Genomic DNA, 14,077 nt, shown 5'->3' with positions numbered 1-14,077 from the left:
GCAGGCTGCAGCTGGAATTGAGGTGATACAACCTGTGGGGTGAGTAATCATGGGCACGAATACACTTTGAAGTACATGTTTGGGCTTAATGGCCATTTGGCTCCTCTCAAATCTATGATTCTATGACAATCATAGATCTGAGACAGTCCATGAACTAATGCAATATGCACAGCTCAGTCCAGCACTGACCCGCAGCTTATATTCCTTGCGGTTGAGAATGACAGCTGTTATTTGCTGGTCCATGAAGATGAGGATGATGACCAGAATGGCAGGTACTGAGGATGCCAAGTATATCCACCAGGGATTTGCTCCAAACGGAAACACAAGCCAACCACGTGTAGGATTTGTAGGCTGCAGAGAGAATGGGGATTGGGAAAAGTTAGTGGGGCACAGGATGGATCAAGGGAAGGCAGCAGAACTTTCTACAATAGGTCCAGTGGACTGGGCCAGCACCACCACCGCCTCCCCAAGTACCCGGCAAGGAAGCTCCAAGGACCTTCACTCCCAGCTAACCAAGCAGGATGTGGTGACAGGCTAGCTACAAAGTGCGGCTTTCCAGCCGACTAAATTACAGACAGTTTGTTTCCATTACCTCTTGATAGTGTTTGATGGATACTGTGTTAGGGCTACGTAAAAACTGAATTGTTTTATGAATATATTCATTTTGTATAAAGCCTGTATATGAATAAAGTAAATAATTGGGCACTGCTCCACAGGGTGCAACTGGCTGAAGCATTGGTATCAGGGCTTTGGCAGTCCACCTTCGCCTCCATGCCCAGGTTGAGTCAGAAGGCTTCTCTGAAGCTCTGTTTCAGCATCTCAGCAATGAAGCTAATTATAATGAGAGACCGTCATCTGTCTGCCAAGGGATGCCACTCGTGTGGTGTTTAATTAACACAAGCTTTTTGCAAGCCAGTTAGAGAAATGCCTACAGGGGCAGGAGCATACAGATACCCAGCCACAGGAACTCATGGCCTGGACACGTTCCCTTGTCCTCTCCCTAACTGGCTGTCCACATCCCCTTCTCGACCTGGCATTTCATCCACGTTGGCCAACATGCTTCTGTGCTGCTTGTCACAAGGAGAGGCCATGAGTTCCTTTGCCCCTCCCTTGGAAGGCAGGTAGGCAGGGAATGCTGCTCTTGCTGGAGCCTCCACTAATCCTCCCACACCCAGGCCTGCAGCAGGGCAGCTCAAACCTGGATGTGAGCCACCAGCTGCCTCCTGCTTCACTACTAACTGTGCCCTCAGTGGAATCATGACATGGCTGCTGTCTGGCTTTGGCTCAGTTGCCATGGAAGTAGCCAGTATAGGCCAAGAGGCTCTATAGGTCTCAAGCTTCTTCTTGGCTAGGGCATCACAGCTACAGCCAACACCCACCCCCCACCAGAGGCAGTCAAGGGCAAGGTAGCTGGGATTGGCATCCTAGCTCTCTGGGAATGGAGTGCTTCATACTCTCAGCATAGCTCCTCAAGAGGTAGGACACTTCAGGGCACCCTTTTCTGTAGTCAGTGTCCTAGGGATGAGAGATTATTGGAGACTTATGGGGCAGATTTACACTAGAAACCTGTATTAGGTTTTGTGCTAATTGTCATGGCTTTCCACAGAAAATTCTGGGCACAATAGCTTGACAAAGGAGCTGAGAAGTATGTTAGAAATTCCTAGTCTCCCTCATGGAAATACAGTTCCCAGGGTCCCCTGGGAAGTGGGAATGAGTATTTCAGTAGTCCAAGGCTGCAGTCCTATCTCACTTACATGGGTGTAAGCTCCATCGCAATCAGCGAGACTTATTTCTGAGTAAACATGAGTAGCATTGGGCAATGGTGTAGAACAGGGGTGGGCAACTTGTGGCCCTCCAGATATTTGGACCTACAGCTCCCATGATCCCTCATCATTGGCCTATGGCTTATGAGAATTGTAGGCCAAAACATCTGGAAGGCCACAAGTTGCCCACCCCTGGTGTAGAAGATATCTGATGAAATAAAAAAATAAATACTCTTATATCAATGTGCATGGAGCAAATAAGGGGACAAGCTCTGTCTTGAGGAGTTTGCAATCTAAAACTTGAAACAGAAGGGAGGGAGGAGGAAGATGGAGGCAAGACCTACTCAGGAGGAGAAGGAGGGAAATTAATGCTTAGTGCATGTTCTGGATCAGGGCCCTGCAGAGCTCCAAGAAGAGGTGGGGCAACCGGGTCAGCCCTAAAACTACCCTGCCTGATAGCTGCAGGAGCAACAGCTCTGTGGAGACAGCTTCCTTACTGAGCTCTGCAAACTGAGTTGCCACTGGACAGGTGAGCTTTCTAGGTGCTCCAGGCCTCCTTGCTTAGTTTCTGTTTCTGCTGCCTGGGGAGGCTTCCAGATGGAGGGCTCTGAGCGCTAACAGCCAAAAAGCCTGTCTCGCTATTCTGTCTTTTCTCCTTTAATTTTTTTTTCTCATTAAAAAAAAGATGGAAGAAGCAGTGGGAAAACATGGGAGGGCTACAAATGGAAGGTAAAGTTGTCTGGACCCCCTGTAAAGATCTGTGAATGAAGCAGTGCCACTGCACAATAAATGCCTCATCCAGAAGCACTTGGCATCCTCATGGACTGCCCAGTGTGGGCAGGGGCAGACACAGAGGCCCTCTGAGCAGGGGGCTGGATGCATGCATCCATCCCGTGCTCTCTGTCCTGCTTGTCCTTCCTTACTCCTCCACCAGTCCATGAGTCTCTTGCCCGCAGCAGCTCCCAATCTTGCCAGAATATTCTGGGTCATTTGGGAGTGAATGCCAAAATAATAATCTGAGTTTCCTTGTCACGCAGCTTGGAAGAGGGGCACTTTGACGCCATGTATGCGTCAAAGTGCCCGGACCCTCTTTGAGGCACTAATACTATACCATTTCAGTTTGATTACACAGTTCTGGAAAGGATTTTTTGCTTCCAAGCATGATGAGTCTTCCTACCAGAGGGACGGAGGAGTCTTTGGTTGCACACAGATAGACATGAACTGAGTGATGCATCTGCTGTGGAAGCACAGTCACCACCATTTAGTTACCGTCTTCTCTCCCAGGGAAACCAGTTATGTGCTTGCTACAGAAAGCAGCTGTACTCATCTCTGATTGGCTGAGACCAGTGCAGTGGCAAAACCATCTCTCCCTCCCCAGAGCATTTTCCCCAACTGTTTCAAAGTGGAACGTGTGTGTGTGTTTAAAATGGACAAACGGGCCTTTTATTGTTATTTTAAATAAAACAGTCCTTTAAAAATTAAACAGGTGGACAGACAAACCACCTGAAGCAAGTGGGGAGGCAGTAGGGGGAGAGGCATCATTTTGAATCCCTGCTGCACTTGCTAATTATTATGCCTATAATGTGCATTCTGAATGTGTGAGAAAACTAGAGTCATCCCACAGGGAAATAATGTTCTGCAACTCTTGGGTTTGGTTTTTGTTTTGTTTTGGTGTGTCTGTATGCACCCTTTCTTAACTGCTCACAATGTGCACTGCTTGCAAGAACTCGCTCTCTGCAAGTTCAGTCAGAGGCTTCTCTTTCCCTTCAAAACAACTCCTTGTTTTGGGGCAGCTGCCTCAAGTTCCCATGAAGGCCTGGCAAACTTCATGATCATGAGTCAAAACCATGAGCCTGGTTAGTGCGCCACCTCCTGGTAGAGTTGCCAACTTTTTACTGATCCTGCCCCTTTGCCTTTGACAGCACCTGACTCAGCAGAATTTAGCAGATGCTATTTCCATCACTACATTCCCATGCCACAAAAAGCTTCACTTGCTCAATTTCTATGTGTGAGGTGGCTGTTAAAAGCCCAGGAGCAAGCCAGTAAAAAAGACAGCACCTTTACTTCTCTCCGCCAGTCAATATGTTATTTGTATGGAAGGACTAGATCCCCGAGGGAAGGCGTGCCTGCTGGGAGCCGAGTCTATTTTCTTACGGATGGTAATGGGGGGAGATGGACTGGGGCATTTGTTATGCCTTGAGACATCTACGTCTAGAAAAAGAAGGAAAGGAGAGCGCTGTCTTGGTACACAGGCAAGTATACCTCAGCAAGGGAGTAAAACTAGGCGAGGGAGTGCGGGCCTGGCATTCTTTGGGAGTGCATTGTAGGTACTTCTGTCAGGCCATAGCCCCGAGAACATTGAATTCCCCGACGCAGCAGGCCTTGGCTTCTCTCAGCCATTTCTCAGCCACCGCTCCAGCCCCACCCCCTGCTTGCTGAAAGGAACAGGACCCCAGGTGTGCTGCACAGCTATGGCTTCCACTGTATGTGGCTAATAATACGGGCTCACCTTACAGGGTGCATAAAAGATTGACTGAGATCACGGACATGAAGCACTTTGAACACTTAATGCACTGTGTGTGATTACTCCTCTTGATGTGCTTGAGAAAGAGGCAGTGCATGGGTCGTCAGTCATTTCCCTCACTGAAGAACCAAATGAGCAACCTTCCCACAACCCACCCCTAACCACTGGCAGCAATGCAGTGCTTATTACTTCAATCCTGCCCAGGTGGAGAAAACAGGCTCTTCCCAATGACCCCTCCAGTTTTTGCCTTCTTTACAGAGCCTGTCAACAATGTGTAATCTAATTCATGTTAATGCATTGCACGCCATTTAAAAGTTGCCCACTGAATAGCACTGAGACACCCACACTTATCCACTGGAGCTGGTACTGTTCTTTTAAGAACAACACATGTTGTACTAGAGACCCAGAAGTTGCACTGTAGTACGTGATTTCTCATTTGACATACAAATCGCTTCTGCTGTGCCCAAGGACTGACCCAGTTCCCACATTAGATTTGCGGAACTGCGGAGATGAGCAGAACACTTCAGCCACGTGCTCATTGTTCACACTTAATTAACAAACCAGGATTTGTTCCTGGATTGTTTCGTGATGTGTGGACCCAGAAACTCTGGTTTGTTGTTGGGCTAATTCTGGTTGTTTAACCCATAAACAACCCAGAATTTCTGGATCCACAATCACAAGGCAATTAAAAGCAGAAACAACAAAGGTGCACCTGTGCGCTTTGCTCATCCTTGCAACTGCTGCCGTGACATGTGAACCGCGTCTATTTCAAGAAGGCCATTGTAGGATACCCTCATTTTGAACCAACCTTTAAAAACTAGAGTCCCCAGCATGCCTTGTCACCCGGTCTTCTGAAACCAGAAGGATAGTATTTGTTGCAGAAGGGATCCAAAATGTTATGAGCATGCAGTTGTCTTAAACAGTGCTACACAAGTGCTGGCCAGCCAGCCTGCCTTTAAGGACACTTGAACAAATACGCTATATCCAGAGGGATTCTTTACTTATACCTCTCACATCCTTAAAATTCCACAGAAATGTATGCAACCTGGACCATCAATGGTGCCCATTCTGCACCTAGCAGAATGACTTTTTTGCTTGATTCTGACTGGTCTCACCTTGAACTCGCTGGGCACAATGAGCTTGGGAGTCTCTAATCCAAGGGCAGCATCAATTCCGCAGAAGATGAGGATAGTCAGGATAATGGAGAAATCACCCACTAGCCTCCTCAGCTAAGAAAGGACATGAAAAAATGGCATAAGCTTTGAAAAACAAAGGCTGTACACACAAATACAGAAGTTTAAGATTAGTCTCTCCATCTCAATTAACCCCTGGATGGTAAAAAAAAAATTCAGAAGAGTCAGGGATACCATATTTGATATAACAAAAGTTCTGGTGCAAGGGATCTTTCTTCATTTCTATAAATCATGACATGAAATTATACTTCCTGTATATCTGCAGGTCTTTCTGTGTGAGAGGGGATGCTGGACTTTGGAAGAACGGGGCGGGGGAGGGGGCTTTATGGATTTAAGCTCCAATCCCTATTGAGCCAGTGGGGTAGACATTTATACTATAAGAGTGCATTGTAAGGGAAAGGCATGTAAGTGGGCACAAGAAGGGATCGCAATAAAAAAAACAGGATCCTGCCTTGAGGAATGATGTCTAAATTGATTTTAACAATGGTTTGTTTTTGTTTTGTTTGCTTGTTTCTTTTGTGTGCGTTATTATGAGGGATAGAAATGGATGAGAGGAGCAAGTGTGTGAAAGGAGGGAGGCAAATATTTAAAATAAATAAAAATTGATGTTAGAAATGAGTAACAATGTGCACTTATTGTGCACCTGCCCTTCCTCATGGCTCTAAATAAATAACTAAGAGCGATGCGGCTGTTGAGCACTCTCCGTCACACAGGCTTCCAAGGGATGACCGGACGCTCTTACTCGAGAGCAGCAGTACTTCTTCAATGCTGTTATAATGAGCTTCATCCAAGAAAAACACTCCCTCTCCCTCAAAGTCTCTAGGCCATCCATTTGATTGACAGCTCCATGGGGACAAGCACATCCACAATAATAGTTGGGTGGCAGGGGCAGGGGTGCGAGGGAAGAGCAAACAAACCTCTCACTGAAACATTTGGCTGGAGGCTGTCGTTTGGCACTCAGCTATATGTCCTTTTTTTAGTTGGGTGGGCGGGAGTGGGGGGGAGCTTGTTCCTTCCCTTCCCTAGAAACTTTTCACATTTTGAGAGACACTCCATTTTAATCCCAAGTAACTGCACAGGATTGTGATCATAGACCACAGTCGTTTACCCACTTAATTGGGAATAGATCCCATTGAAAATGTCAGGTCTTCTATGTAACATGTACTGGATATACTGTTAAGAGTAAGAAATTATAAAATCAATATCCCAGCAAAAAGTACTAATCATGTATTTGCTACTAGAGTGGTAACTAGAACAAAGCTCTATATCCAGGGCTGTTTCAAGACATTTTGCTGCCTGAGTTGGAGGGCAAATGGTGCCCCCTCCCTCCAACTCATGGTGCATAATACTGGAGGCTGGTCAAATTATTTTGGCACCTGAGACAGAAAAACCAGCAATGGTGTCTCATTCCCTGGCAGTAAAAATACAATAATAACATAATGAAATAACAAACTATTTGCTGCCCTTTCATGACACTTGAAATCAGCTGCCTGAGTCGGCCACCTCACTCTACGTAATGTTAGGGCTGGCCCTGTCTATATCTCTGTGAAGAGCCAGTGGCTCATTTGGCACCCAGCCCACTCCATGAGATCCAGCATTTTTAGGCCAGCAGGCTAAATTCTATATGCCATGCAAAAAATGATTGGAACTGGTGGCTGTTTTTTAGCTTCTTAAAATGGTCATGATATGGTATTTAGCTTTGGCTGTAAGTGTAATAATAAGTACTATTACCTTTGATAGAGGTTCACAAGTGTGTTTGCTGCTGGTAAGCACACCTTGTAGTTAGGTGAGGTTACCTACCCTGTTCTAAAGCCTGAAGAAGGGCAAATAAATTTCCAGGACCTAACCCATCTCCAAGATGCAGGAATGAGTCCCGGCATAATCTACCTGGAGCAAGGGAGGCGGGTGGGGCCTTGCCCCTAAACTAGGGGTGGGGAAGCTGTGGCCCTCCAGATGTTGCTAGACTCTAAGTCTCATCAGCCCCAGCCAGCATGGTTAGTGGTCAGGGATGAGAGCAGTTGTAGCCCAACAACATCTGAAGGATCACAAGTTCCTCACCCCTGTCCTAGACTGTTGCACTGGGCTTTGGAGGTACACAGAGAGTCTCAGAAGTTCAAGACCCCACCCTTCCCCCTTGGTTCAAGTCTGATGAGGTTTGGCAGACGAAATTGGTGTCCCTCTGGTTCCTTGGTAAATATAATACAGTTTGATAACATTTAATTCTCACTGGTTTTCTTTCATATGTATGGGAACAGGTGGTTTCAGAAAAAGGAAGCATGACAATTTTCCTCATGGTCATTGAAGAGAGGAAAAAGACAGCATTAATTCTTCTTCTCCTGTGATTATGCTCTTCAAATGTAAGTATTTAAAGGCCTGAGGGGGGATTCACACATACATATTAGCAGCCTTTTCTCAATACAGTTCCTTTCATGTACAGCATGGGCGGTCATGGAAATATTCTGCAGTCATTTCCGCAATGGTGGTGGCTATAAAATCTGCTACTGTGATTGTAGTCATGGCTTCAGACTGTATCTCTGTATTGCCTGGTTTATATTGAGGAGTCATTTCAATACGTGAAGAATTTAATGGAGAATAGAATAATTGATTTGCATGTGTGAACTGGCTCTGATCTTGTGTGTGTGTGTGTGTGTGTGTGTATGTGTGTGTTTTAAGAAAAGTTTATGAGTTAGAATTGATGAGTCAGATGAATCAGGATGCTAAAGTAGTTTGTTCTGTTAAAGGCAATAATTAGGACTGGTCTCAGTAGCCTTGTTGGTTCCACAGAACAAATCAAGTTTGCTTTTGAACATCTGTGTTAAAGAATAGTTTTGTATAACTTGTATGTTCACATTTAGTATTTTAAATACAGGACCATTAAAATATGTCCCTCTTGCTAGTTGATGCTCTGACTTGCACAAGTCGATGCTCTGACCTGGATTCCTGCACTGAGCAGGGGGTTGGACTCATGGCTTTGTAGGCCCCTTCCAACCCTGCTATTCTATGATTCTATGTTCTGCTATTCAGCTACCAAAAAACCTGCCAGTTTAAGACCAGAGATAAGGCTATTTCATCTTGGCTCAAACTCTACAAAGCAAGGAAATTGGAAGCTAAGACTGATGCCTTAACACACTGTGCAATGCCACAAATGGTGCTTGCTTACAACTTACCCTCCACACGCCCACTCTTTCCCTTTATCTTTCAGGCCAAAATCCAGATGGGAAGATGGAGTGCCTGGGACCAGCAATGATGTCACATTGTCCTGTCCTGTCCTGATTTATGAAGCATCTGAGCCTTTGCGGTATTGCTAGAGCAGCCTTCTCCAACTGGTGCCCTCCAGATGTTTTGGACTACACGTCCTTTAAGCCCCAGCTGGCGTGGCCAATTGTCAGGTAACCATACATTAAACTCCTTCTAAAAATTGCATATTTTTATCCTATCTTTCTTTCTCAAGGAAACTCCTCAAGGCAGATTACATGATTCTCATCCTCTCCCTGTTTATCTTCACAACCCAGTGGTGCAGGAGAGGCTGAGAGAGCAGGGATATTCATACATGACATTTAATGCATGTACAATCTGTGTACATGTATACACAGACTGTTGATCTGAACACACATATAGTTATTCTCATGTAACAATCTATGTACACAGATTGTGGATCTATATGCATCTACAGTTATTCACATGTAACGGAGTGTACATGTGAATTCATTCAAGGGTTTCTGGATGCTTTTGCCCATCAAAGGGCATTCTTTCACCTGCAAGAACCTGTGACAGAGGACTTTTCTACACGAGGCAATTATCGTGCGCTCATCATTCCCTACTCATGGTTGTTTATAGGTTCTTTAAACAACATTGCAACCCTCCAGTTTCACTTCTGTGTCCAACCAGCACTTTTTGGTGAGTCTTTTTAGAGCAGGGAAAATGTGGCATTGAATTGTGAAAGCGAAAATGGCAATTTCCTCTTGTGTATTTGTGCTATTCCACTTTATCACAGTGCCACCCAGAAATTATATAGTGGGAAAGCAGGAAAGGAAACACCCCTTGTGTTGTGCTTGGATCTCAATTGTGCAATAAGACTGAAAATAGATACATCAGATTAACAGCCTCGTGTAGGAAAACTCAGAATACTGTAACCTTTGCATTGCTGCTGTATTCAAGTTTCTTGATTAACAAACAAAAGAAATAAGGAGTGTTGGTTCTTTAGTAAATGGGCTACTTCCTTTTAAATCCAAACAATTGCTCATAACAGTACTGCTGCTAATTTATACAGAAATAATTCCAAGTGTGTTTAGTGGGGCTTGTATAAGTTTGTGGTCTCTGGAAAGTTTACTAGTTTTTCCTAAACCATTATAAATATAAATAGCCCAGTTGTGCAAAAAGAAGCAAGCATTAATCTACCTACCAAAAACATTCTGAAATTTTGAAAACAGAACTAAAAAGCTAATAAAAGTCAAAATATTTGCTGAAAATAATTTATATGATAGGGAGGAGAAAAGAGGGAAGGAAGGAAGGAACAGTAACACCTCAGATAACTATACAATGTAAAGTACGTCTCCAAACAAAATAAAACATTGGAAGGAGATCTGCTGCTCCACAGCCCTGGCCACTCTCTGGCCTCAAAACTGCTGCTTTGTTAGGGTATCTATCTGGCTGCAGTTCTCTCCTCCACTGTCTTCTCTAGCTAGGGATTCTTATTCATTCGGTCTTCCTATGGTCTCCCCAAAGTCTTTCCTCTCTCAAATGTTCCTCTCTCTCTCAGAATCGTCTCACAAAAAATTCCCCCTCAGAATCTCCTATGGCAGCTCCTCAGGGCCAAAAAGAGTTGTGCTCCAGGCATCCTGCAGGGGGTGGGTGGGTGGAGGTTTAAAGCCCACCTACACCCCCTGCCATGTTAGGGTCCTGATTCATGAGTGATGTTTAGTCTGACCTTGTGAGGTCACATTGCATAACCAAAGGATTAGGTGTTGCACTAGAGCCCTATTCAGGCAATATTACAGCGAGTAGAGCAAAAATGTGACGAGAGGGACCGCTCTCATCCCGCCCCCCTCCTCACATGTTTCAATTGCCCTGTACTCATGTAGGGCGATGGTCCGATGAGCCAGGACAGCTGGGGGCTACAGCACTCCCTCTCCTCACATGTCTACTCACTTTAAGAACACCTGAATAGGGCTAGAGAATCCAATGGACTCCCTCTGCAACATAGACTCCCTCTGAAACCATTGTACTGGCAGCATTCTAGCTTCCGAATGAAACTGAGCATGCGTGAGATAACTTTGCCAGCAGTGCTGCCATTGGCTTTAATAGGGAAGGGAAACCTTAATAACATTTGATTTCTCTGAACGTCACCAAACCAATGAAGGATTGCTTTCCTCAAGGAGCCTGAATAAACAACATCAGGGTGGAGGGAGTGAAATGCAACAGATAAATTGTTTTTAAAAAATCACTGGGACGCTGTTGTCTTTTAATACAAACCCCCTAAAAACTTCAAATTGATGGTACCTCCCAGTGTTTGGAATTGTAACACAGTGTATAGTAACATTTGTAATGGTGTATGGTAAAATGCAGACCATGTACTGACTTGCTAGTTTGAAAAATGGATCCTAACCTTTTGGACATTATGAATTTGAGATGTCTGCAATTGGATCCTGAAGGCACAAAACTGAGGAGTTCTGTGGGGTACCATAGCAGAAAAATAGCAGGGGTGGGATGTGTACGAATGACCCCCTGCCTTCCACCAAAACCACAGCTGTGTGCATTTATTGCCTGCATGCTGCTGGGGAATATCCTGGGATTCACCAGGAAAGAAAAGCAAGGAGGCTCCACTCCATTTGCAGGAGAAAGAGACCGCCAGGTGGTTCCCTTTCCCCTGGGCTTAATCAGCCCAGAGGATTTTGTGGGAGACTCCAATAATCCATGGGGTGCAGCAGTGACCTGGGCCTTCCTGCCCTCCTTCATTGATGGTTGTTGGGACCTCTGCCCCAGGAGGAGGGGAGAGAATGAGGAGCCAGAAATGGGGGCGGGGAGATGAGAGAAAAAGAGGTGGGGCAGGGGCGAGAGACTGAAGTGAGCAGAAGGATGGAGACTGGTGAGCCATGGGGAAGAACTTGAGGAGGGGGACGAGGCAAGCAGCAGATTAGGAAGCAGCAGCAGGGATGTGTGTGCCAAGGGCTTCCCTCCTCAGAGCCCCTCCCTCAAGGTGGCTCATAACAATAAAAAATTATTTCAGTCAACCAACCCAAAAATGAAAACCACACACCATCATAGTTAGAGAATGGGTGGGAGATAGGAGGTACTCACAACTGTGGGGAAATAACGGCTTGATTTGAAGTTCTTCAAGGCCACAGAGCAGAGAAATGTCCCCAGAAACAGAATGAAAGACATGAAAGTGATGTCAGGCACATAATTGCAGCTGCTGCCCGCCAGGTGGCCTCCTAGCCGCAGGCACTGTTTCTTGGTCAGCAGGGACCAGTTCCCAGACTCCGTATGAGATGGCTGTGGAGAAGAAAGACACAGTGTCTGTCAAATTAGCAAGAACACACTGTCTGCATTAAGGAAATGGATCACAGCCGTTTCCTTCATGCAGACAGTGTGATAGAAAGATGTGCCATCAGCTAGGATGGATTTTTGTGAAATCTGACATTTTGTGAAATTTCCCCAAGTCTCATAAATAGCATATTTAAAAAGCCAATTCATGGCTTTGCTTCTTGGTCATGCCAAGGCTTTCGGTATGCTGTGACCCCCCTCCACCATTTCTCGGAGATGAGACATGTGCACATGAGAAGGGAATGGGGGAGGCATTACATCTCTGTTCATGCGCCCCATCCCTTTGTGCCTTTCCTCCCTCTCTGGAGGATTCTCTCCCTGGTGCTATCTGTTCCCCAGAACCCCAGAGGCAACCCAGGTGCAAGGACACACATCATGCCACGTCAGGAGGAGGCGTACACAGAGCATGCAGAGATTCTGTGCGTGCCTCCCCGCTGTAGGAACCTGGACAGCCTGGCACTGCCAGGACGTTGCAGTCATGGTGGATTAGGGGAAAGGGGGTTGTGAGTCACTGGCAGGCGGCTGGGTGTAAGGGCCTGGGAGGAACTTCATCCCTGTATTCTTTGATACTGTTGGAGGTGGCTGAAGAGGTTCAGCCTTGCCTCATACAGATGGGCCAGCCTGGAGGGCTTGCATCTCCTGCTGGAATGGGAGAGAAGGTCCAGCAAGCGTTTGCCTCATAGGTCATGAACTTCTGGTCACTTACTCAGGTCAGTATAACCTAACTGTCCCCACTAAAAGAAGTACCCCACAATAGAAATTAAGGCACCTCAATCAATCAAGAGTTAGGTGTGAACACAACCAGTCAAAGAACACACCGCGCCCCCAAGGTGTTGCAGAAATCCTGTCCCCAGCCATGAGTGCAGCACCACAGGAAGATCCTATTCGGATTAGGGGTGTGTTTCTACACTATCGCCTTCACTTCTTTTCCAACTTTGTTGCGCTGTTTCCCCAAGCGCATTTTCTTGTGCCCAAGTGCATTTTCTCGCGCGCGTGTTTCTATGTCCCAAAAGGACCCGGTCTATCATTGTACCCTGGCAGGCTGCGCTGTTTCCATGGAGCCCTTATCACGTTATTCTCTTGATGGCTGGATGGAGCCTTTTTGGAGTGGGTTGGGTCTGCTTACCCCATCTGTTTTCCCGCCTCCTCCTGTTTCTGATTCCCCCTTCCCTTGCCCCCTCTGCCCCACTGAAGTTTCCCACTCTTTCCAGTCTGCTCCTTGCCTTCCCAGCCCTTTTGTTTTGCTTTAGAGAAGGAGCAAAAAATCAAAGTGCTGTGTCTGGAGCATCCCACACCCCTTTAAACTTTCTTTCTTGCCCCTAAAACAGGTGCTTATGTGTGCATCTTTTCATCTCTGCCTGATTGCTCCCTCCAGGATCATCTCCCCCTCTCCTTCACACAACATCAGTGTTCCCACCTCCTCAGCCGTGTTTCCAGGACAACAGAAGGAGAAGCGAATGGAGGAGTATAGAATTTTTTAAAAGGCTTTCCCTTCTCCCCGCCTCCTTTCTCCTTTCCCCTGAAAGTCCAGATGCACCTGCATTTCAGGAGCAAACCTCATTGAGCACAATGGGAGTTACTTCCGAGTAGACACACATATGCTTGTGTTGGGAAAGTGGGGGGGAGAACAAAGTGAGAAACTAGCCCCCATTTTAACGCAGAGAACCTCACTGACCACAAGGAGAGTTACTTCTGACAAGACAGTAATGGGTTTGTTGTGGGAAAGAGCGCGAAACCAGACCCCATTTTAATGCACAGGATCTCTATTTGGAAACTGTGAAGGAGTTACGTCCTAAGGCAATGGACCGGAGCCTTGAGATTGCGCTTAATCGCATTTAAGGAATTGGGCTTAAAAGTGTGCTATTTCAATTGAGGGGGAATCTCTGTAAGTTCTGATGTAGGCATTCAAAGGCAAGCCTCATTCAGCACAATGAGAGAAAACACCCCTTGACTGGGGTCATGGACTTATTTTCAATTATGTTTTAAAAGTTGGTCCCTCAGCATCCTACTCCAAAATGGCAACGAAACTTCCGGAAAACAGGAAGGGAAAGGGT

General features: G+C 46.0%; 1 protein-coding gene across 1 annotated transcript in view; it reads right to left on the bottom strand.

The window, feature by feature from the left end:
• Positions 1-14,077, bottom strand: part of SLC4A9 (solute carrier family 4 member 9) — a 52,046-nt gene that overhangs the window by 17,357 nt on the left and 20,612 nt on the right. Inside the window, exons 13-15 of the mRNA XM_084850860.1 lie at positions 11,778-11,972; positions 5,403-5,516; positions 190-351 (exon numbers count right to left, since the gene is read on the bottom strand). Coding sequence (XP_084706986.1) covers positions 190-351; positions 5,403-5,516; positions 11,778-11,972 — 471 coding nt within the window. The remainder of the gene's footprint in view (positions 1-189; positions 352-5,402; positions 5,517-11,777; positions 11,973-14,077) is intronic.

Source organism: Heloderma suspectum, chromosome 4 (genome assembly GCF_057233095.1).
Source record: "Heloderma suspectum isolate Gila_16-S chromosome 4, 16-S_ref, whole genome shotgun sequence".
In the NCBI taxonomy this organism is placed as follows: domain Eukaryota; kingdom Metazoa; phylum Chordata; class Lepidosauria; order Squamata; family Helodermatidae; genus Heloderma; species Heloderma suspectum.
The sequence above is the reverse complement of the archived record's forward strand: the minus strand, read 5'-3'. Positions and strand labels throughout refer to the sequence as shown.